This window comes from Neolamprologus multifasciatus, chromosome 16 (genome assembly GCF_963576455.1).
Source record: "Neolamprologus multifasciatus chromosome 16, fNeoMul1.2, whole genome shotgun sequence".
Classification (NCBI taxonomy): domain Eukaryota; kingdom Metazoa; phylum Chordata; class Actinopteri; order Cichliformes; family Cichlidae; genus Neolamprologus; species Neolamprologus multifasciatus.
In genome coordinates this window covers 3,722,104-3,745,912 of record NC_140454.1, presented here as the reverse complement: position 1 = coordinate 3,745,912, position 23,809 = coordinate 3,722,104, and the positions used below count along the sequence as shown (strand labels likewise).

The 23,809-nt window shown below is 40.9% G+C and overlaps 2 protein-coding genes across 3 annotated transcripts in view; both read left to right on the top strand.

Annotated features, from left to right (window-relative positions):
* The first annotated feature begins 88 nt into the window (after positions 1 to 88).
* On the top strand, positions 89 to 8,538 carry cnga4 (cyclic nucleotide gated channel subunit alpha 4). The gene is made up of 7 exons (XM_085136027.1): positions 89 to 1,630; positions 2,007 to 2,108; positions 2,213 to 2,319; positions 2,907 to 3,490; positions 4,562 to 4,807; positions 5,042 to 5,207; positions 7,128 to 8,538. The coding sequence occupies exons 1-7, from the start codon at positions 1,479 to 1,481 to the stop codon at positions 7,949 to 7,951; spliced, it is 2,181 nt and encodes a 726-aa protein (XP_084992153.1). The 5' UTR covers positions 89 to 1,478; the 3' UTR covers positions 7,952 to 8,538.
* A 115-nt stretch (positions 8,539 to 8,653) lies between these two features.
* Positions 8,654 to 23,809, top strand: part of trappc10 (trafficking protein particle complex subunit 10) — a 30,225-nt gene continuing 15,069 nt past the window's right edge. For both annotated transcript variants that reach the window (XM_085135952.1, XM_085135951.1), the window contains exons 1-4: positions 8,654 to 8,832; positions 14,256 to 14,337; positions 17,474 to 17,609; positions 23,147 to 23,346. In XM_085135952.1, coding sequence (XP_084992078.1) covers positions 8,772 to 8,832; positions 14,256 to 14,337; positions 17,474 to 17,609; positions 23,147 to 23,346 — 479 coding nt within the window. In that variant the 5' untranslated portion in view covers positions 8,654 to 8,771. The remainder of the gene's footprint in view (positions 8,833 to 14,255; positions 14,338 to 17,473; positions 17,610 to 23,146; positions 23,347 to 23,809) is intronic.

Below are 23,809 nucleotides of genomic sequence, written 5' to 3'. Positions count from 1 at the left end.
ACATTTTAAGTTGAGTATTTCAAAATTTATTTCACACTAGGGATGCACCGATACCCGATACTTGTATCGGGTATCGGGGCCGATACTGTAAAACGTGTGTACTCATTCTCGGAAAAGTTAACCGATACCATGAACCGATACCAACTTATTTCATTAGTCAGAGGGTGGCTTGTCATTTCTGTTGTAGTTTTTTAGATTGGCCACTAGGGGGACATCCCGCACTAAACAGGCACAGGGTTAGACGAGTGAGACTGGCAGCTCCAGATAAAAAAAGAGAAACTGGAGGCTGCTGTAGCTAGGCTAAACAAAATGTCAGCAGTGTGGAACAGCCAACTTTAACTCAGGTTTTGGAAAAGCGATGAAAAATGTCAAGAGAAAATCCACAGGCAGTTAAAATAACAGAGGCTCTGACTCATTTTATCGCTCTGGATGACCAGCCAATGCCAGTCGTGGAAAACAGAGGATTGCACCGTCTTCTCAGCATACTCGAGCTGCGATATGAAATTCCCAACCGCCCACACATCAGGGAGATAATGGTGCCAAAACTTTCTGAAGAGGTAAAGACAAGCAGTGTGTGCACGATGTCAGTCCTCGGTTTAACGGCACAGTGGACTGATGAGGACTTTGTTCGTCAATGCCAAATACTTTCGTTATTTTGTTTGTTTGTTTACAATATGGACACTGCAATAATTTAAAAACGTATTTTATTTGCAAACCTAATTTGTATTTATTTTATTCCAAACAGAAGTGTTTATTTATTATTCTGAAAGCTCGAGACAGTGCCAATAGTTCAGTGATATTTTGTTAAATTACAATGTGGAGACTCTGCAATAATTTAACAGAAGTGCTTAATTTTCACTTGAAATTTTTTTGTGGTCATTTTTATGAAGATTTTATTTTTTATCGGCAGAGAATAAAATAAAACCTGTCTTCCAATTCATTGTATTTGTGTGTGTGTGTGGTAGAAGTATCGGTTTTTGTACTCTGTATCGGCAAGTACTCAGATCCAAGTATCGGTATCGTATCAGTTTGAAAAAATTGGTATCGTTGCATCCCTATTTCACACCAATTATATTGTAGGCTAAAGACTTTACAATATTACAAGAAGATGCCAAAAATTAAACAATCTCAATAATCAAGTCAAATTTAAGGTATATTAAAAAGAATCCATACCCTATTCATTTATAGACAGACAGTGACATCCTCTCTGTAGTTTGGGCTCTATGATCTTGTCAGTGTTTGCTGTGTCTGAATTTTAAAGAGATAGCCTGCTCTGGTTTTCCGAGAGAGTTAAGAATTCCCAGAAGACACATGACATCTGTTATGGTTTCCCTCCATAGAGACCAGCATCACCAGGCAGTGATCAGGTAGACCTGGGTTGTTGTTAGGTGGACTCTACAGTGGTGCCTGTGTGTTCCTCTTCATCATGAGCAGTACTCGCCTAAAAAATACGTTCATTTAAGGCCGATGTTTGGAAAATGGATATAACAGGTGATGTTAGTATCAGAGGGAACCGATGGCAGAGGCTGTTTAGGCGGCAACAGGGGCAGAAAGCCTGTGGGGAAGGACAAGATGGTGTCAAGGATAAGGGAAAACATAACACTTTCCTGGGCATCATTTTGAAATTTAAGTAAGTATTATTGATTAAGCTGAATCTTTTTGGAGAAAGAAAAGTGCAGCTGTGATACAACAACAACAAGGCTGTTATTCGATTAGGCAGCTTGTAGAATGACAACATGTTTCTAATTATTAAGATTTAAAACATTTGACCTGTTTGAGATAATTAACACAAATTAGATAAGATATAATATCATTGATTCATGACAAGAGTCTTTCATCGTTTTGTTCGGGCTCCTGTTTTGGCAAATATTTCACAGTGAAAAATCCTAATAAATTTTCCTGTCACAAGCAATACTTCGGTTAATAATATGACCATGACAAGTCTCAAATCATAATATTTATGTGACTCTGTTCTTCTCTTCTTTCACCTCTTCAACATTTCTCAGCTGGAACGAGTTCATTGTTGATCCAGCTGAGCAGTTTTATTATGTCTGGATTCAGGTCATGACACTACCCATCGTTTACAACTGGGTAATCATCATTTTGAGGTAAAGTAGTGCAGTGTGGTATGTTTGCAAATGGTAATCATTCCTGAGCATATAACAACAGTGCATGATAGGACATTTTCTGAAGCAATGCTTGTGTTTTTCAGGACTTGTTTCACTATGATAGCACTGAGCTACCTCCCTGTGTGGCTTACTCTGGACTATGTGTCAGACCTCATGTATATGATTGATATGATCATCACTCTTCACACTGGTAATTCCGTCGGTTTACAGTGGGAGTTCAAATTCCAACTTACTTTTGTCATGTGCAAGTTTTACATAATAATAATAATAATAATGGATTAATATAGCGCTTTTCAAGGCACCCAAAGCGCTTTATAATGCCACTATTCATTCACTCTCGCATTCACACACTGGTGGAGGCAGCTACAGTTGTAGCCACAGCTGCCCTGAGGCAGACTGACAGAAGCGAGGCTGCCATATCGCACCATCGGCCCCTCTGGCCAACACCAGTAGGCGGTAGGGTAAAGTGTCTTGCCCAAGGACACAATGACCAGGACAGAGAGCCCAGGGATCGAACCGGCGACCTTCCGGTTACAGATAGGCTTCCCAACCCCCTGAGCCACGGTCGCCCCAAACCCTTTATCATATTAAATATGACAGTCTTTTTTCCCTCGCTGCTTTCTATTCATGTGGCAGCTGTAGCTATGGCTACAGCTATAATGAGGAAAAGTCATTTGGATGCTTTCTAACAGTTAGAGCCAACCTGTGTATTGATAAATTATATCACTGTGTGATGAGTATTCTGGGCTTCATTAAACACTGTTTTTGCCTCTTCAGGTTGCTTGGATCAGGGCATCCTGGTCAAAGACCTGATTCAGTTGAGGAAGCGCTACCTGCGCTCTAAACATTTCCTCTGGGACCTGGCTTCCATTCTTCCTTTCGACTTCCTGTATTTTGCATTCGGCATCCAAACTCCTCTGGTCAGAATCAACCGCCTTTTGCGTATCCCACGACTCAACGAGGCCTTGGACCGCATGGAGACAAGAACCTCCTACCCCAACACCTTCCGCATTGCCAAGCTCATGATCTACATCTTTGTGCTTATCCACTGGAATACCTGTCTGTACTTTGCGCTGTCCAGCAGCCTCGGCTTTGGAAGTGATCCTTGGGTTTACCCTAATATCACCGACACAGAGTTTGGCTCCATGCGACGTCAGTACTTTTACTGCTTCTGGTTTTCCGCACAGATTTTAACCACGGTGGGAGACATCCCCCATCCAGAAAGGGAAGAGGAGTTCATGTTTATGATCGTAGACTTGCTCATTGCTGTGTTGGTGTTTGCGTCAATTGTTGGCAATGTCGGCAATGTCGTCACAAGCCTAAGAGATCGCGATAATGTCTTCTTCCCTAACCATGAGCTGGTAAGCTGATGGAAGAGCCAAGCTTATTGAAAATAATTTTAATAATGAAGATTGTGTGATAGCCAGTGTTGGGGAGTAACGGAATACATGTACCGCCGTTACGTATTTAAAATACAAAATATGAGTAACTGTATTCCGTTACAGTTACCGTTTAAAAAGGTGGTATTTAGAATACAGTTACTTTGTTGAAATAAATGGATTACACGGCGGTACTTCCCTGTTTCATATTGTGGCGGGTCAGGACTGTTTGGGTTTTGTTTGACAGCTACGTTCTGTTGTTCCAGGCGGCAGCGTTACGGTTGCCATGGTTACAGGGTGACGCTCTCTCTCTGCGTGTTTCCTGGGTGAGAGAGCGCCTGTTGTTGTTGTGCTAAGCTAATAGGCAGAATGCTACAGGTATAGCTCTAAAGAATGTAGCATCATAGGCAGTGTAGTCCGTGCTGCAGGGAGAATGGACTGCCATACACGTTATGTGTCTGTGAGCGAGGGAGGGAGAAAAAGGAAAAGTACGAGCTGTCATCGAGCAGAAACGGGAGCTGGAAGCATGTAAATATAATAATAACACTGCAGCCAAGAAGAGAGCCTGACGAGCCCAGTTGTAAGTAAGCTATTAAGACTCGACTGTACACCGTGTTCGTGTTTTCCTCCAAAAACAATAAGTTCCGTTGCAGCAGCCTTTCAACGCCTCTCTCTGTCTCTCGCTAGCAAAGTTGACCCAGACAACAAAGTAAAGCTAGTTTTCAGCTACGAGCCGACACAGAACCCACCGTATTAGCCAGAGGTCCCTTTACTACGGTTCGGAGCCGCGGACCTTCAGTAACAGTAATAAATCACAGCAATAGTACATTCATGTAGTTGTAAACATCATGATAATATATTAAGTAATCCAAAGTATTCAGAATACGTTACTCTCATTGAGTAACGTAACGGAATACATTACAGAATACATTTTGGGGCATGTATTCTGTAATCTGTAATGGAATACATTTTAAAAGTAACCTTCCCAACACTGGTGATAGCTTTCTTTAGCTAACATTTATAGAAAATCAAGTTTTTCTTTCCTTCTTTCAGGTAAAGGCATACCTGCGCAGTCATCACGTTAGCAAGGAGCTTCGAGAGCGTATCAACAACTGGTACCAGCATCTTTACATCAACAAGAAGATTATGCGAGAAAATGAAATCCTGCAGCAGCTGCCTCTGCATATGAGGACAGAGATCGCGGTCAGCGTTCATCTTCGCACACTCTCCAAAGTCACCATCTTCCAGAACTGCGACAGAAGTCTGCTGGAGGAGCTGGTTCTCAAACTAACACCTCAGGTCAGAAAGCTGGCAAAGCTGTGTTTGTAACTTATAGTCACCAATTTGTTTATAGAGCACACAACTAAACTGAATAGCACCTGCTCTCTGTAGAATGTGTTTCAGTAGCTTATTGTTATCTTGCAGATCCGAATTTAACACTGTTGTTGGTTTACCTTGACAATGCTTTTGTAATAAAACAATCCTTTAAAGGCTGATGAAGTCTCACCTGCTCTTTATCTTTTTATCTTGTAGGTGTTCAGTCCAGGAGAGTACGTCTGCAGGAAAGGAGATGTGGGCCATGAAATGTACATCATCAAAGAAGGAAAATTGGCAGTTGTGGCAGATGATGGGGTTACAGAATTTGCTGTGCTGAGTGATGGGAATTTCTTTGGGGAAATTAGTATCCTTAACATCAAAGGTATGTTAAGTGATTTGGGCATGCTCTTACAAGTGAATTTGTTTAGCTGGTGAAGAGACACACGGACAAGAAGCAGGCCGGCTCTTTTTCTTCAGTTGTCTAGAAAATAAAACCGAGACTTAGTCTCAACAATGGTAAAAGTATTCTTTCAGACTATTAGAGATGCTTGAAACAGACAAGTATTCTCTATAAAAGGAGGGAACGTGATTTCTGCACATTTAAAGTGAAGAATTATGATTAAAATACCAATTATACGAAGAGTTTTTTAATTGTAGTACAGCTGAAATTCAAGGTGGAATTCTGTTCAGAGTTTTCACAAGAAGATGACTCGGATGAAAGAAAATTGCTTCTGAAGGCATCTAAAAGTGTAGAATTGGAATTGGGAATGTTGGTGTATGAAGAAAGCAAACAAGTTTACTTTCAAGTGGTTGTGCTGAATTACAGTTTTTACAAATTTGCAAAAAATCTCTAGAAGTGTCCACAACACCATAACATACATACAACCACAGGTCCAAAAGGTGGGACATGGTGTAAAATTTAATGTAAATCTCACAACCCCATATTGCACATTGAATAGAATATAGAGAATGTATCCTGTTTAACCTGAGAAAATGCAACATTTTAAGAAAGACTTTAGCTCATTTTGAATTTGATAGCAGCAGTACATCTATAAAGTTGGGACAGGGCCGTGTTTGACACTCTGTAACATCCCTCTTCTGTTAACAACAGTCTATAAACATCTAGGAACTGAGGAGACCAGATATAGATGATAAGATTTTCAAAGGGTCCACAATTTTATGCTAACATTATTTTGAAATGCTATTGATAATAGAATATTGGTTTATAAGATTTACAAATTATTATATTCTGTTTTTTTATTTACAGTTTAAACTTTTTTGGTAAGTGCAAAGGTATTTTTGGCAGCCTATAATTCCTACTCTATGATTGGTTTAGTTGAAGCTGTCAGTTGGATTTTTCTTTTTTTCACATTCAAAATATTATGGATGATTATTACTACTTTCTTTTACTATTTTTCTTTATTTGTTTCCTTGATGTACTACTTCACACTGATGGCTGTTAAAAAACAGACACCTGTATATCAGGTGGCTGTTTTTTAACTGCAATCAATTGGAATTTGCTTTGAGGGCTGGTGTCCAGTCACGTAGGAACAGGAAGGACCCATCGCCAAAATATTCCCACAGAGTTGGGAGCATGAAATTGCTGCAAAATATTTTTGTATGCTGAAGCATTAAGAGTTTCTTTCACGCGAGCTAAGGGGCTGAGTCCAACTCCTGAAAAACAACTCAACACCACAATCCCCACTCCACTAGACTTTACACTTGGAACAGTGCACTCAGACAAGTACTGTTCCCCTGGCAACATTCCCGAAAACAGATGGAAAAGCATAATACGCCACTTTATAGAACACATCTTCACTGCTCTGGGATCTAGTGGTGCATGTTTTACACCACTGCATCCAAGACTTTATACTGTGCTTGGTGTTGTATGGTTTGGATGCAGCAGCTCGGCCATAGAACCCCATTCCACATTGCATCTACATCTACATTGCATTGAGGAAATTTCACAACTGGACTTGTTGCACCGGTGGTTTCCTATCACGGGCCCATGCTGGAATTCACTGAGCTGCTGAGAGCAACAAATTCTTTCACAAATGTTTGTAGAAGCATTCTGCATGCCCAGGTGTTTGATATTATACATCTGAATTCAATGATTTGCATGGATTGCAATATAGTGTATATAGTGTATAGTGTATATTCAATTAACTTTATTTCCTAAGATCAAAACAAGAATGATTGGCTGGTTTTAAAAGTCTTGAATGAACCAACAAATGTTGGTAACATCCTTAAAATATTTAGGTTTGTCAGGTTTTTACAGAAATACTATTCTCTTTTATTACAGGTAACAAGTCAGGCAACCGCAGGACTGCCAACATCCGAAGCAATGGGTACTCTGATCTCTTCAGCTTGTCCAAAGAAGACCTGACAGATGTATTATCGGAGTTCCCTGCAGCCAAACGTCACCTGGAGGAGAAAGGCCGACAGATCCTCACTAAAATGGGCATGTTGGAGGAGAGTGGGGAGAAAGAGGAAGGGGAGGGAGAGAAAGTGGAAACCAAGATAAAAAGACTAGAGAACAACTTGGAGGTTCTGCAAACTAAATTAGCTCGACTAATGATGGAATTGGAATCAAGTAACCACAAAATGCAGGCCAGGGTGGCGCAGCTGGAGCTGGAAGTTTCAGAATTGGAGACTCAGCTGTCAGAAGATGATGGAGAGAGAGACAGAGCATCGGGAAGAGGGCAAGGTGTGGGTAGGGAGGCTGAATGGGAGCGAGAGGAGGCAGAGGGAGAGGAGGAGGAGGAAGAAGAAGGCTCATATATGAAGAGGGAAAAACAGGGACATGGAGATGATAGTAATGATGTCACCAAAGAGGGAGATGGTGAGAGCACTAAAAGTACAAAGGAAGATGCTGAAAGGGTGGTAGAGGGAGATAAATGTAGGCCAAAAAAAACAGATAATCAAGGAGATAAAAGTGAAGATGATGGAGAGAAGATCCAAGGAGATGACAGACCTGGGAAAGAAGATGGAGCTGAGATTGAACCTGAAAATGGGAAAGAAGCGAAAAGTGGAAAGAGAGAATCTGAGGAAGGGAAAAGGAGGAAAAGGATAAGGGGAAGAAAGCTGAAAGGTAGAAGAAATGAACGAAAAACTAAGAAAAAATGAAAAGAAATGTGACCTGTGTTTTTCCCATATGCGTTTGACCTTTTTTATACTAACAAATATTTTTTTAAAAACATAAATTATTAGGAAACGCTGCAGTGGATATTTGTTCCCCTAGATGGCAGCATTGCATTCCTCCCTTCTAAGTCATCGTCAAGAAAATCAATGTATTAACCCCTCCCCTCTCCCTTTAGTATATTTATACAGTTTTCAATAAAATAGTCTTATTAGTTTGGTTTCTTTGTTTGTTTCTTTTTAATTCATTAATTTACAATATACATGACATGTTGTCAAAGGTGTGTTCACTTTTATTCTTTTAATATGTATTGGTTACTGACAGCAGATTCCAATATTTTAAATAAAACATTTAACCAGCAATTACAGACGTTTTCTTGCATCCCTTTAATGTATTGTCCCTATGACTAAATTACGTCTGTTAACACCATATATCAAAGTGCAGCTGTTGTGTAGCTTGGTGAGATCCTTGCTCTAAACTACGCCCGAATGAAAAACAAAGAAGAGGACCAGAAACCGCAACGGAGTTTTCCAATCCTCATCCTCATAATTTTATAACACACGCACATCTTTAAATTGGTGCACAGCACACCACAGAAAAATGCTGGCTTCCTGACAAACCTGTCATTTATATCCCTCCATGCGAAAAGCGCCTGCTGGCCCTTTAATTACGCACGGCTTACGTACTTCCCGGAAGCGCGGTGGGGACACAGGCCCCATCGATTCAACACAACTGCATACATAAGCACTTACTAATAATAAAGCACTGTTTGTATGTCATTTTCATGGAGTGCTATCGCTAACACATATGGCGGGTCAAGAGGAAAAGCCAATCATCTATACCATGGAAAACAAGCCGATTGTAACATGTGAGTGTTTGTTAAACGGAGACGTTCACTCTTTTATTTTTTATGGTCTTGACAGCTAGCCTTGCTAGCTGCATTCATTAGCTTATTTTGGCTAAGCTAGCTGTCACCCTTACAATAACCAATTTGTAGTCGCTGCTTATGTGTATAGCAATTGGGGATGGGTTATTTTCAAACTGTTAAGCTGTAATATTTTTAGACGTGCATACTGCGCCGTGTTCGTGTTAAATGTTCTCAGGAAAGACGGTATGTCTCTTAGCTAGCTGCACTGATTAACAGGCCCAGCTAACGATAGAACGTCACGGACAGGTGCTGCAGTTTTAGTGGGGTATCATATTGTTCCTTGCTATACAGCCACAGTTTTCCCTGTCGGGAGCTCGAAAAGTAGCTATTGTGGTGGGTGCCAGCTTCATCTGATTTCGCAGGCCACTCCATTTTTAGTGTCGTGGCCCAGTAAAAGAGTAGATAGAGGCTCTAGGAAATGAGACTATGAATGAAAATCATTGGTGGCACACTTTGACGTTCAGACATTGGGGTTCAAAAACGAAATCGCAGGTAGATCTCAGCGTGTGGATATAGGGATCCCTTGTCGTTCCATAGGGGTTATCGTGTGTCCTCCACTAGACGGTTGCAGTCTGTAGTAATAGGTCCTTTTACAGATATAAAATATGAAGTTAAGGCCTTAGAGATTGTAATGCTCTTAACAGTAAATGTAATATGAAATGAAAATGACACCTTACTGTTGCAGGATTTATTGTCAGGGTTTCTGTGTAAATTACTTACTGTCTCAAGTTGGATACTGAAAACGCAGTTTGTGTGTGATTGTAATTGTGCATAAGTGGAGACCTCGGGTTACACTCTGGTTTACTCTGGCCGTGTGATCATTGATTTACACAGAGCTTATGCCACTCAAATAGTGTGCGGTTGTGTTCTTGATGATAGCAGAATTAACATATGATGAAACACTGATTCGCTCAGCAACATTTAGGGATGAGGAGGGATACATCAGAGTATGTCTATGTAGTAGATGAGCAGCAATGTGCCAAGTGTGTGAGAGCAGCTAACTCAATGCAAGGATCATGAGACTGGTGTTTGCTTTGCAGCTTCAATAGCAGCTTTTGTGAACATCCAAAGTTCATTATTGTTTGCATTGCACTGGGTATATCAAGAACTGTTGAGCTAACACAAACAACTGCAGTATCCCAGTGTGGGTGATAAAATGCTGAACTTCAACAGTTAAATATGGCGGTTTCAGATTAGAACAACAAATCTGACTTGTTTGTGCTAAATTGACCAAATTACAGAGTATACAGGAAGACATGAACATTTTGTCACTGTGATGACGGTACAGGCACATTATTGAAGTCATACAGATTTTAGTATTTGATACAATAGTTAGGTTAACCTCTTTGTGTCCTCAGTGCTTTGAATTTTGTTTTCCACTTGGTATTTATTTTGGTTTTATTTGGGCAGAGGCAACAAAACCTTTTTAGTTAGTTTTAATGACTGAAACTGTTTGATAAAGCTTAGGAAAAGATCTAAAAGAAAAAAATATTAACGCTGGATGTGGAAAAGTGAAGTTTAAATAGTGTGTTTAAAAGCGATTTAAGGAGTGCTTTTGCAAATGTACCTCACTCAGTGTATTAGGCACTGATGCAAAGGAAACGGCAGAATTGGACGATATTTGTGGCACTGTTGGGGTGAACGAGATCCACATGCATACGTTCTGGTGTGTTCAGAATGCGGAGGGTATGGTGGTACATGAACCAGTTCTCCACCTGCTGCCAGTGGTGGTTAGACTGGTCCTCCTGTTCACACCCCGCAGAAAAAGCAGTAACTATTATCCCCATCTCTAGTCTGATGGACAACTGCTGGCGACATCGAGGACTGCCACAAAAGAGTCAAATTGACCTGACGTCGAGGTTGAAGTACTGACTGTGTGGGATATTTGGTTACATTTTGTTTCATAAACCACGTGGTTTCCTTTTACTTTTCAAGTGTATTCAAAGAAAACATGGTTTCACACCGGTTCACTGGCTGTGGCCTGTTTGCAGTGTAGCTTTAAACAAGTGCTTTAGGCACTGTTCATCAAAACCCACTCATCTACCTTGAATGACAGCTTGATAATTTCTAAAATTGGACACCATTGTTCTGCAGGAGTGGTGACTCTACCAGTCAGCGCTGGTAAAAGTGAATTCACGGAGTGTAGGAGGCATATGGAAGAGAAGACTAAAAAAGAGGAGCATGTCTGAACCATTATGTCACAGTCACAACTCTTTTTGTAGTTTTCTACCCTGGTCTGTATCAAAGCAGTATCAGCAGGAGTGAGAGGGATTCTTTTTTTTTGTAATCGCAGGTGGGGTGTGAACAACAAGTCATGTAGCAAAAAAGATCAGATGTTTGTTTTTCCAATAGCAATGGCTGATTCTGGCTCTGTGTAGGGCAGTGCACTGTGATAACAGGTGCTGATGCATGCGTGTTTTTGCACTTTTATTTTTGCATTGCTGATCATGTGCTCTATTATAGCAACTGGCACTGCATAGAAAAATAGACGGTTTAACTCAAATCCCTGGTTTTAGGTATTCGCTTTCTTTACGACCAATGATTGATCTGTAGTGTTTTCTGCTTTCTGTCAGTTGAATCTTTTACGGATGTTGAGCCATGTGTGGGTTAAAATGACTGCGACTGTGAAGGCTAGTCCAGACTGTATTTACAGATGACACCGTGATGAAAGCAATTCAACTCAATTCAATTTTATTTATATAGCGCCAAATCACAACAAAAGTCGCCTCAAGGCGCTTCATAGATACAGAGAAAAACCCAACAATCATAGGACCCCCTATGAGCAGCACTTTGGCGACAATGGGAAGGAAAAACTCCCTTTTAACAGGAAGAAACCTCCGGCAGAACCAGGCTCAGGGAGGGGCGGGGCCATCTGCTGTGATTGGTTGGGGTGAGAGAAGGAAGACAGGATAAAGACATGCTGTGGAAGAGAGACAGAGGTTAATAACAGATAACAGAAAGCAAGGATTGACAGTGTTAAACTTTAGTTGTGTAAATATCTTCTAGTCTAGTCTGGAGCTGTGTACAGTTGCCTCCTGGACAGTTTTAAACATAAAAAAGAAGTAGAAATCCCAAGAATGATGTTGTGGAAGCAGAGGAGGCTTTATTCTGGAGACCTTGACATCATTTAGACCCAGAGGGCTGTTAAACAGCAGATATAGAAGAAGAGTGCAGCGCAGGAGGTTGATGCTGCCAGACTAGCCCGACGAAAACTTTGACAACATTTTCCCTAAATTAAAGTGTCATCACAGCTCGACTGTCTTGGCATCTGGTGAAGTTTTATTGCAGATTCTGAAGGTGTTTAAAGTTAAAAACAATTTGTCACTTTGTGCAGTGATTGTTTACTCCATTTCTGATATTTTCATACAAAAAAGAATTCACTTTGCATTTTGTTCCCAATTCTTATTTTTTTTTTGGTCAGTCATTATTTTTATTATTGGTGTTACTGCTGTTCTCTATGCTATAAAGTCAGTTAAAATACCCTGAGTGTCTTCCCCTTATCTGGCTTCACTTGCCTGACACTGGCAAGTAGGGCTGCTCGATTATGGCAAAAATGATAATCACGATTATTTTCACTGAAATTGAGATCTCGATTATTTGACGATATTTATTTAACAATAACAATGTGTTGAATAATGACTTTAAAGATTGTCAAAAAATAATATAAAATAGTGCAAATACTGATAACAGTGCAAATGTTTGCAATATAAAAAATAAATGAAAAAAATAACTTCTGCTTAGCTTTCCGAGCTTCCCTCGGGTCCTCTTAATCAGCGGTCCCCAACCCCCGGGCCTCGGACCGGTACCGGTCCGTGAGTCGTTTGGTACCGGGCCGCGAGAGTTGAGGCTCAGGTGTGAAATGTATAGTTTTCAGGGTTTTTATCGGTTTTCAGCGTTATTTTGTTATCGTTTTTATCGTTAACTCGGTTTTCCTGGGTCTTTTCACGTGTGTTATGAATAAATTTTCTTTTTTTCGGTACCGGTACTAGTTTTATTTTGTTGTATTTATCCGCGACACCTTAAAGGCCGGTCCGTGAAAATATTGTCGGGCATAAACCGGTCCGTGGAGCAAAAAGGTTGGAGACCGCTGCTCTTAATTGTTGTGACACGTGTTCGAAATGCAGAGAGGTGCGCTTGATTTGCCACACGGAGCAGTGCGAGAGTAAAGGACGAGGGAGGGGCTAATAATCGGCTCGGTCATTTTTAATGATCGTTGAAAGCCCAGATCGTAATCGAGATTGAAATTCGATTAATTGAGCAGCCGTACTGGCAAGCAGGATAAATGGTCATATGAAGTTGGTTATCAATTGGCTAAGTTAACCCAGTGTTGTGTGTTCACATCAAAGTGGTGTTTGATGAATCATGTGACTTTTCTTCCACCCAGAATGATCCCTATGACCGGTACAACAGAAATCTTATCAAGTTGTTCAGAACAGAAATATAACAGTAAAATGCAAGACTGTCGTAAAAAAGGAAGAAAAGATGAAATACAGATTTTAGTTCCAGTTAATAAGTTTATCCTTAAGCGCTCTCAGCGCTGCTGTTGGTGGCTGCATATTAGAGTGCTGAAACTTTAAACTGGACCAGTTTAAACATTAAAGATTACAGGCTGATAAAGGAGACGTGGAAATCACTTCAGTTTGTCGGAGATCAAAGTGAAATTAAGTTGATTTATTGAGGTGTTCTAGTAACTGCATTTAGTTTTTATTCTCAGATGCAGAGTCGGTGCTGTTTAAGGGTTTGAGAGTAAAGGTTAAACACAGACAGAATTCAGACTTTATACAAGCACATTTGATACGAGCGGCAAGCACAGTGTAGGTGTCCTGTTTTAGGATCGGATATTAATGCTTGTGATCACTGATTATTGTAAAATTGTTTGCTGCCAACAGAAAACAAGAACCAAAGAATAAAGCATCTAAAAATCTATATTATTGATTATTGATTCTAATCAGGGAAACATAAAGATATTACACCCTCGTACTGTTCCCACCCAGGGAGCATCCAGTGACGCTATTTTCTGCAGAGAAGGTTGGTTGATTTCATACTTGTTGATCTCTAATCTGCTCCAGAGCAGGTTGGGTCACATCATAGGTTACCTTGGCCATTTACCCTAATAAGAAGCGAATCATCTTCGTAGAATAGAAAATGAAAGGTTAACCCTGAAGTTACCTGGATAAGGCCTCTGCTCGCTCTGTTTTAACTCAGGTGTGACTTCCTTTTAAGCTGGTCGGGGAAACTGTTATTGTCAAGAAGACATGAGAATTTTTTTAACAACAATATTCCATTACCACCCCTTGAACTATTGCATTTGTTTTGCGATGACCTAATTTTTAACCCACCTTGTCTTCCTGTTTTTGTGTCAGGTGCTGGAGATCAGGCGTTGTTTACTTCTCTTTATACCTCATTGGCTCAACAGCTTCCCAGAGAGCCAATGGAGTGGAGGAGGTGAGTTTGTTTTTCTTCTTCTTCTTTCCTTTCAAATTTCACAGGTTAGTTTTTCACCAGCAGCACATTACAGTCAACACAATACATTTGTATTACATTTATTGATCACACAGAAAAACCTCAGGAGCAGAGCACAATGAGAGACGTTCTAGAGGAAGCAAAGGTGTAAAGAATTTAAAGAGGAAGTAGGAGGTCCGTTCATCATAAACCATAAATGACAGTAGAGACACAAACTGGTTGATTTGGCTGAGCATGAAGTGTAGCAACAGAAAAACACGATAAGGTTAGAGCAGGGGTCTGCAACCTTTAACACCCAAAGAGCCATTTGGACGCGATTTCCACGCAAAAGAAAACACTGGGAGCCGCAAATACTTTTTGACATCTAAAATGAAGATAACACTGTATATATTGTTTTTTTAACCTTTATGCTTTGTGTGAACAACTAAGGCGTGTTGCTTAAATCCATGAAGTGCTACAGAAAAAATTACGTTTTATTTATGTAATTAACACATTTTGAACTCTTAAAGAAATATAACAAAAGGAAAGACACCCAGCTGAACTAAAATGATCCATGTAGCAACAAAAACTGTTGTGAGCCGCCCCCCTTATATCGCCTTTGGGCTTTTGGAGCCTTGACCTGAGTTTTAAAAAAAATAATTGGAAAAAAAGCACTATGCTGCTGAAAAATGAAAGATATTTGCAAAATTCAGCCTAAATATGTATTTTACCTGGTTAATGTGTGTAGCGGGGTGTGGTCTGCAGCGCCGCTGCAGGGGAGGCGGACGCACCGGAGCATCATGCAAACATCGTCGGGTCTGCCGTGGTATGTTTACAACGGGACTTCTGCTCCTGAACCTCTGCGCACAGCGTCTGCTAATCGGGGCTGTACGAAGTCACTTTCATCTTCACGCAGGACTGTAAGCTGCCATCTGTGAGGCGTTAGCGGTGTTTGTTTTTAACATAGTTCACGGTGGAGAACAGCTGCTGACATAATGTGGATCCGAAGATCCATAATTCGCTTACCTGGGGTTGAAAGTCTCGATAAATGCACGGCGTTTCAGCGGGTATACCGGCTTCCGCAAGTGTGACGCTTATTTTGAACGATTAAAAAAAAAAAATAGAATATAATTTTATTTTTATATTTCAATATAGGGATGGGTATCATTTAGGTTTTATCCGATACCGGTGCCAAACCGGTACTTTTGAAACGGTGCCGGTGCTTAAAGAATGAAGAACACAAAATTGGTCCAAAAACCTCTCATGTTCAGCTGTTTTTTTGTAAAAAGATAACAATGTTAGCCTTTTCTGCAGCTATGGGGCATATATGGTATCACTCTTGGCTGGAAGCAGCTTAAACAATGGAAAAAACACAAACTTTGTCCAAAAACCTCTCATGTTTAACTGTTTTCCACTTTTTCTTTGGTCATTTTAGCCTTTTTGGCCAGGGTGAAGGGAGTATCTGCCATCAAACAAGAAGACAGCCGCATGTAGCTACGACGGTGTTTGCTAGTTCACCTTACATACATTAATGTAATAACGTGGTTAGCCTACTCAAAGTAAATTACACACGAACAACATTAAGCTACTCACGCAGAGAAGAACGGCTGCTGCTGCATCATCATCCTCATCATTTCTGCTACACTGGCAGGGCTAGGGGCCAGGACTCTCCTCTTCGGGTTTTTGGGGGATGTTGCTGACTCCGGGTCCGATAACAGGCACCACACCCGCAGTAGATGTGCTCGGTGTGAGGTCTCGCAGCAAGCTATCAAATACGGCGCATTTCTCGGCTTTAAAAAAAACCCGCTATGCGTCGCCAGGTGTTTCATCTGATTTGAGGTGTTACCTTCTTTGACAGTATCACAGTATCAGCTTAAAGCACTCGATGCAGCTGCTGAGTTTGCATCTTTTGCTGTGAAGTACAGCCAGACTTTTGACCGCTTCGCCTTGGGCGTTTTTAATCTGTAGCTCTGCTCTAAAAGAACGTACGTACCTGGACCCGCCTACTATCCTCGGAAATGTAAAATGATTGGCTAGAATCTAAAGTGTATCATTCCATACCAGTTGGTGGCGGTAATGCACCTTTCAGTTGTTTGCCAACCGCCAATACAAATGTAAGGAAGAAGAAAGTGTATCACAGCTCAGGAAAATAAAGCACCGAAATGTGCGCTGCTTTTCGGTCTGGTTACTACCATTTATGTCAGAACCGGTGCCATCATGGCACCGGATACCGGTACCCATCCCTATTTCAATATCACAATAATCTTCCAATTTAGAACTACAAGTTAAAAAAAGAGCTAACATAAATAAAATACACTTCAGCTAATTACTTAAAAAAAAAAATTATTTTCCCAAACCACGCGGAGCCGCACTAAAAGGACTAAAGAGCCGCAGGTCGCCGACCCCTGGGTTAGACGTTAACCTGATCTCAGAGGTGTACTTAGTAATATTGGATGGTTTATTATTAATCGCCAGAGTTGCCTTAATGACTGGAATACCAAACTGTGATAATGTAATTCTCTCTGAGACATGATGTTTCATTTGAAAGCAACATGTGAATATTGTTGCGTATTAAAAATATTCTGAGCTGGCACAGCAAGCAGAGCTTCTGATGGTCTTTTCCGAGCTGTTATCTGCACTGCGTGGATATAACACTTCAGGGTTTTGTTATCGTCGTGACTTCGGCCAGAATCAGTTCATCCATCTGTTTGTGGTGACGGTAACCACATTGAGTGAAGACGGGCAGCTTTTTACTTCCTTGATCTAATTTTCCCTTTTTGTTATAACAAGAAGGTAACAAAGCAGCATTTATCTTCATCCAACAGAAAACATACGGACACATCGACAATTCTGAGGACAAAACGGAAACTTGCGTGTAGTAATACCATTTCTAAGATACTGCTTCTGTTTCCTCCTGATATATTTGAAAAGACTGTGAGGTGCATATTACATCAGTAAGACAGATTCTACTGGTGATACAGTTAAAGATGTGATGCTCTGTCTTCATGGATATTTTAGAGTTTATTAGGTTGAGTTTATGGCAAATCCATTGGATAGAAAGATGACATTTTGTGCTATAAACTGTAGTCATTGTAAACTTGTGTTTGTATACTGATGCTCTGCTTTCATTTTTGTGCAGGACTTATGGCCGTGCACCAAAAATGATCCTCCTTGAAGCTAATTTTGTCCAGTTTAAAGAGGAGTTGCTCCCAAAGGAGGGCAACAAGGCTCTTCTCACCTTCCCCTTCCTCCACATCTACTGGACTGACTGCTGTGTGAGTACAAAGCACACACAGATACACAATCTCATTACGCTCTGCTTGTCAGATCAGGTTGAGCATGTATTCTCTAGCCTGTCTTTGGGGGTCCTTAGGTTGATTCAAAGCTCTGTAAACTCACCTTTATCAAGTAGCTGACAGAGAGGTAAAGACTTATGTTGTGGGTTGCTGCTGTTCAAGCGAAATTTGGAAAGGTGTTGGCACATTTTGTACAGGAAGTGAGAGCAGTCGAGTCGTAATAAAGCAGAGTTTGTTTAAAGATGGATGTGACTGCCTGGATGAGTGTTGTGTTTATACTTTTGGGTGATGGCACTTTTATGCTCACTGTTCATTAGGGCTGCACGATTTTGCATAAAATGAGAATGAGAGGATTTTTTTGCTTAGAATTGAGATCACGATTCTCTCACGATTTTCTTTTCCAGTATAAATATTTATTGCACTTATTAACTGCACATCAACTTCGTAACAGTTGAGACTGAACATAAAAACAATAAATAAACATAAAAACAACAAATGTCTCACATTTTGTCGTTGCCGCAAAATGTTGTACTGCTTGAACTTCCGTCTCCGCCGTTGCTCGACGCTGCGTGTATAGAGCAGGTAGTGCAACAATAGAAAAATAGTTGCGGGACGGCACTGTGTAGCGTTTGTCTAGGGTGTTGATCGTTTTCCTAAATCCCTCGTTTTGCACAGTGTTGATGGAGCCATATCTTTGGTCAGGTGATAAGTGATAGCCTGCGTAATTTCTTTGTGCCTGCGGGAGTTCGACGGGTATAGGGAAGCGCTGTATAAGGTTCCCGTTATTAATGTTTGGGTGGTTGACCGGGACGGATTTTCTCCTGTCACTTCCTCGTCATCCCTGACGTGCTCTCTGTTGTTTTTTCCTGCCAATTTTAGCAGCCAGCTTCTGTATCACGTGGTATAAGGCTCCGCCCTCGTCATTTGTTGAGCAGGAAGAGTGAGCGCTTGTTTTCATGCAGATTACGTCCCAGATGAAAATGCGGTACAATCGTCGTCGTCTTTTTTTTTTTTTTTTTTTTAATCGTTGTCATTTGGAAATGAGATCGCACATAAGTATGAATCGAGATCGCGATTTTCTAACGATTAATCGTGCAGCCCTACTGTTCATCCCCTTTCGCATGATGCTGTGCAACGAAACTGATCTTGCATCTGCTGGCTTAAGCTGCCGCTTTCGTGTTGCTTCTGCCGGTCACGCACATCACTATTTTTATAACGTAGCGTACTGTGCTACTGCACTTGAGTTGTGTTGAAGACGTGAGCATACAATTGTGCATCAGTACAGAAGTTATACCGACATGACACTTGGTCTTATGTCTTTGCTTCTGGTTTTCACTTATTGTCTTCGTACGTCAGTGGTGATGTGGCGGCGTTGCACACCTGTCGTTCAGGTGAATATTGCAGCTCTGGGTCTTAACTGCGAGTTAAAATAGAAGTGGCTATGTGATCACGTTACCAGCAGTTTGTGAAGAAACCAATGCCGTGGGTACACTTTCAAAGGTGGCTGAGTGCAAGATATGGAAACGTGACGTCCATCAAGGCTGACAGGCACATGTATGTTGTTTTCCATATAAACACGAAGCTTTGAACAACCCATCATCAAGTGTATCTCGTTTGCAGAGCCTTTCTCAGCAATTATCTGTTATTACACGGGTGGCGTTCGCTCATCCGCAGCCAGGCTAAACTGAACTTGACATAAACGGCGAAGCAAAAGCAGATGGGAGAAAAACAAGAGGAGCAGGAAGCTGCTGCTGGTGCTGACTGAGCAGTTGGTTAGTTTAAGGAAGTGCAGTCATCAGCTCATGACTCATGACATTTCCTAAGGACTGTGGGTGTAGTATACCTGCGTTAAAGACTGCCTTTGTAAAACCTGAATGCTTTCTTATTTGTAAAAGCAAACAAACCAATGTCTCCTTGACAAACAGCTTTGCAAAATGTGAGTTTAGTCCCATCTTTATTCAAGAGCAACGTCTTTGATTTGTAGCAGTTTTCCTCAAAGCGTCACGCTTGCAAAGGTGCTCAGCTCTTAATGAAAAGTTGAATAATGTATGTGATACAATACAATACAACTTTATTTGTATAGCACGTTTAAAAGACACCGAAGTGCTTTACAATAAAAACAGGAAAATTAAGACAATAAATAAAAGACTATTAACAAAGTACCACATATGTCATCAGGTTAAGGGCACTAATTATACAACAATAAAAGGGAATATAAGAACAAAGTTACTAAGAACAGATATAGCTAAAAGATAAAGTACATAAATAAGAAATTGAACCAAATATAAAACAGGGAGGTGATATTCAACTTGCTGCTGTCCAAGCACACACACACACACACACACACACACACACACACACACACACACACACACCATGTGAATGGAATTGCTTAATTTGTTTAAGTAAAGAAACAAAAGCATTTTAAAGCCTAAGGTGCTTCTTTTGCAGTTTCCTTGAGTCACTTGGAGGTAATGAGGATGCTGGTTAAGTACTGCGTGTCCTCCTGCACATTAGACGTTTTGTAAGCGAGTAATGTAAAATGCAGGCTTCACTTTGCGGCTTAAATAAAATTGTTCACACTCAGCTTGTGGGATGACAAAACTGCCAAGCAATTAGCCGACTGTTGGAGGCCGTGCCATTCTTGTCTAGTGAGGTCAGCCTCTTCAGTCACAGGACTGTCAGACAGAAGTAATCTGCCACTATAATTGAAAAGGGAATATATGAGAATCCCATAGCTACATTTTTTTTTATTTATAAATGAATAAAACATCATAAAGGCTAGATGGAGTTATTTTCTGTCAACTTGTGTCACTTTAGGGCAAATACATCCTGACTGACTAAAAGTTAACTTCCCAAACATTGTGTAATAGCAGGACTTCAGCTTTTTCTTTCTGGCGGGTGACTGTTATATAATAACTGACTAATCGTATTATAGCCCACCTCTTCTCGTTTCCAGCCAATTTAAAACAAACACCACCCTCGAGCAGGATTCATTTAGAGCAAGCCACTCGGCAAATCCCAGTCACAACATCCACATCAATACCCCACAGATACGGAGGTTTAGTTATTGTCAATATAAACTCGCTGGCCAGCTTTCTTTCTCTAGTTTCAGTTTCCTGATGTGCTTTGATGTTGAAATATTCTCACTGGGTACAAAATGCTCTTGAAGAGGAAGCATGTTTTTCTTCATTTGCTCTTTAGTTACAATCTGATGAGTTAAAATTTTATTGATCCTGATTATGTAAAGTACAGCTGTAATAAAATTAATATGTTTGTACTGCTGTGGTGTGGTGTTGGCAAAAAATTGGCCAACATCTAGGATGGAATAAACCACAGGTATATAGTGCACTGTGATGATACTCAAGCCAAAACATGTGCAAAGAAATGAGCTATTTGCAGTTGTGTGGATGTTGTATATTTCCCAGGTACACCTTGCTAATACTCTGGATTATTGGCATGATAGCGTCACACAGTTGCTGCAGATTTGTTGGCTGTTGTGATGTGAATCTCCCGTTCCATCCACATCCCAGAGGTCTCTATTGGATTGAGATCTGGTGACTGTGGAGACCAGTTTAAGTTTTGTGACCTGGTGTGCTATCCTGTTGGAAGCATGAGAAGACTGTACAGTGTGTTTACACAGGGATAGAGATGGTTGGCAACAATACTCAGGCAGCCTGTGGTACTTAAACAATGATTAGGGGCCCAAAGTGTTTCAGAAGACACCCCCCACACCGTTATACCATTACCAGCCTATGTCTGTGAAGGTTCTCAGTCATCCAGGTCATCGTAGTCAAAGGAGCTTGTAAAGAAAAGCGTCTGGACTTCTTTAAGTTGCTTGAAGATGTTTCACCTCTCATCCGAGAAGCTTCTTCAGTTCTAAGGTCAAATGGTGGAGAGTCCCAGATTTAAACCTAGTGGGAGTTTCCCTCCACAGAGGGACAAAAGGACCCCCTGATGATCTCTCACACCCTGGCTCTAATCGCCTGAGCCAAGGTGTGAAACTGGGTGTGGGTCCCAATCAGCCAGAGTTTCAGGTGAGCTCATTGTGAAACCTGGCCCCACCTTATCATGCGAATTCCTGAGGTCAGATGGCCCAGGATGTGAGTGGGCGTTAAGGTGTCTGGGAAGGGAACTCAAATCTATAATCCAGTTTTGAGATTAGAGGATCATCAGGGGGTCCTTTTGTCCCTCTGTGGGGGGAAACTCCCACTAGGTTTAAATCTGGGACTCTCCACCATTTGACCTTAGAACTGAAGAAGCTTCTCGTATGAGAGGTGAAACGTCTTCAAGTAACTTAAAGAAGTCCAGACGCTTTTCTTTGCAAGCTCCTTTCATTACCAGCCTAAACTGTTGATACAAAGCAGGACGGATCTGTGTTTTTGTGTTGTTGCCACAGACTAGTATCTGAATCTTAGCAACAATCGAGACTCAGCAGACCAGGCAGCATTTTTCCAGTCTTCTATTTTCTAGTCTCTCTAAGCAAACTGCTTTCCATACCATGATTTTAATAAGTGGTTATTTGAGTTACTCTGTGGCTATTCTGCCCTCTAGCATCAACCAGAGAGCCCACTTTCACTAGGTTCACTACCATGCCTCATTCAACATCACTGAAGTCCCCTTTCTTCCCTATTGTGATGCTTCAGCAGGTTGTCTTGACCGTGTCTAAGGCTACGTCCACACGTACACGGGTATTTTTGAAAACGGAGATTTTCCGTTTTTGTTTTAAAAAATAATCCCGTCCACACGTAAAGGCAGAAATGAAGGAAAACGCTGCTAGGAACATGCCAAAGCAACAGGTGGCGCTATATTCCTAACCGTGCAGAAATGTTGGCCAATCAGAAGTCTAGAAGCCTCGGTGGGAAAAAGTAAACAAAGCTGGGGCATAGAAGCAGAACCGAGTGGTATGTATGGAGGGACAGTAACTGTGTGTGTATATGTAAGCATTTAAACACTGCAGAGAGAACAATTAACAGTAACAGTGTTGTAGAAATTCATTTCACCGAAGCAATAACGTGGCGCACAGTGTGACGTCAAAAAAGGCGCACACCTTTGACGCTGCGTTTTCTGCGTTTTCTCTGTTTTTCTCGTCCACACGTAAATGCAAAAAACGGAGTTTTCAAAAATATCCACCCTGGCCGGAGTTTTTAAAAAATCTCCATTTTTAGTGACCGAAAACGCCGTTTACGTGTGGACGAAAGGTGCAAACGCATAGAAAAATCTGCGTTTTCAAAAATACCCGGGTACTGTGGACGTATTGAGTTGCTGCCATGTGATTGGCTGAGTAGTTATTTCCATTAATGAGCAGTTGAACAGGCGTATGTGCATATATACCACTATGCAAAAAGGTAATTAATTGCATTATAAAAATGAAATAACTTGAACTAAATCACATCAATGTCTGGGTTGATGACTAATTGTTTTTAAACCAGCACCAGTTTTCTTTGATATTTTGGCAGCCAGGACTAAGTCTTCATAAAATGCCTGACTAAGCAAAATGATGTGCTTTATTGTAGGATACAGAAATGTATAAGAGCTCCGTGAAGGAGGACATGATGCGCTGGCAGAACAGCCTGAGGACCCACGGCTCATCAGACTGGGTTATCATTGTGGTGGAGACCAATGATACCAAGAAGAAGAACAAGACAAACATCCTGCCTCGCTCATCCATTGTGGACAAGATCCGCAGTGACTTCTGCAACAAGCAGAGTGACAGGTTAGCAGGCGCCTCCTGTTTAAACAAACTCATTTGGATGAAATTAGAAAGACGTGACGATGCGTAACACACTGACTCCCTTTACAATGCTTTATTAGTCCCAAGTTTCTTCTTTTTCTGGAGTGACTGTCAAAGGTAATTGTTCTACAGAGTAATTTGAAATGTGATGTGTAAGTCTGAAATGATTATTTGATTTTTGTAACGATTGTTTGATGTTATGTTTCTGAAAAACGTGATGAGAGCCTTTCTTTTTATCCCAAAACACACAAACACAGAGTTTGTGAATCTCTAGCGGTGGGTAGTGATGAATGCAGAGCGTGATGCAGTCTAGGGAGAGAAAGTGTACTATAAGTTATTTCTACACTTACAATGTACAAAACAGATGTAAATGTGCTCGATGTTAGAATTTAGAGACATTCTCTGAACGTCTATCGTAGAGGTTCTCTGGATGCTGCAGTTTACT

Excerpts from the sequence above, each read along its gene's own strand:
- cnga4 (XM_085136027.1), top strand. The coding sequence starts at position 1,479 with ATGGATATAACAGGTGATGTTAGTATCAGAGGGAACCGATGGCAGAGG. Across the intron at positions 1,631-2,006 it reads GGCATCATTTTGAAATTTAA|CTGGAACGAGTTCATTGTTG; the intron begins GTAAGTATTATT and ends AACATTTCTCAG. Across the intron at positions 5,208-7,127 it reads TAGTATCCTTAACATCAAAG|GTAACAAGTCAGGCAACCGC; the intron begins GTATGTTAAGTG and ends CTTTTATTACAG.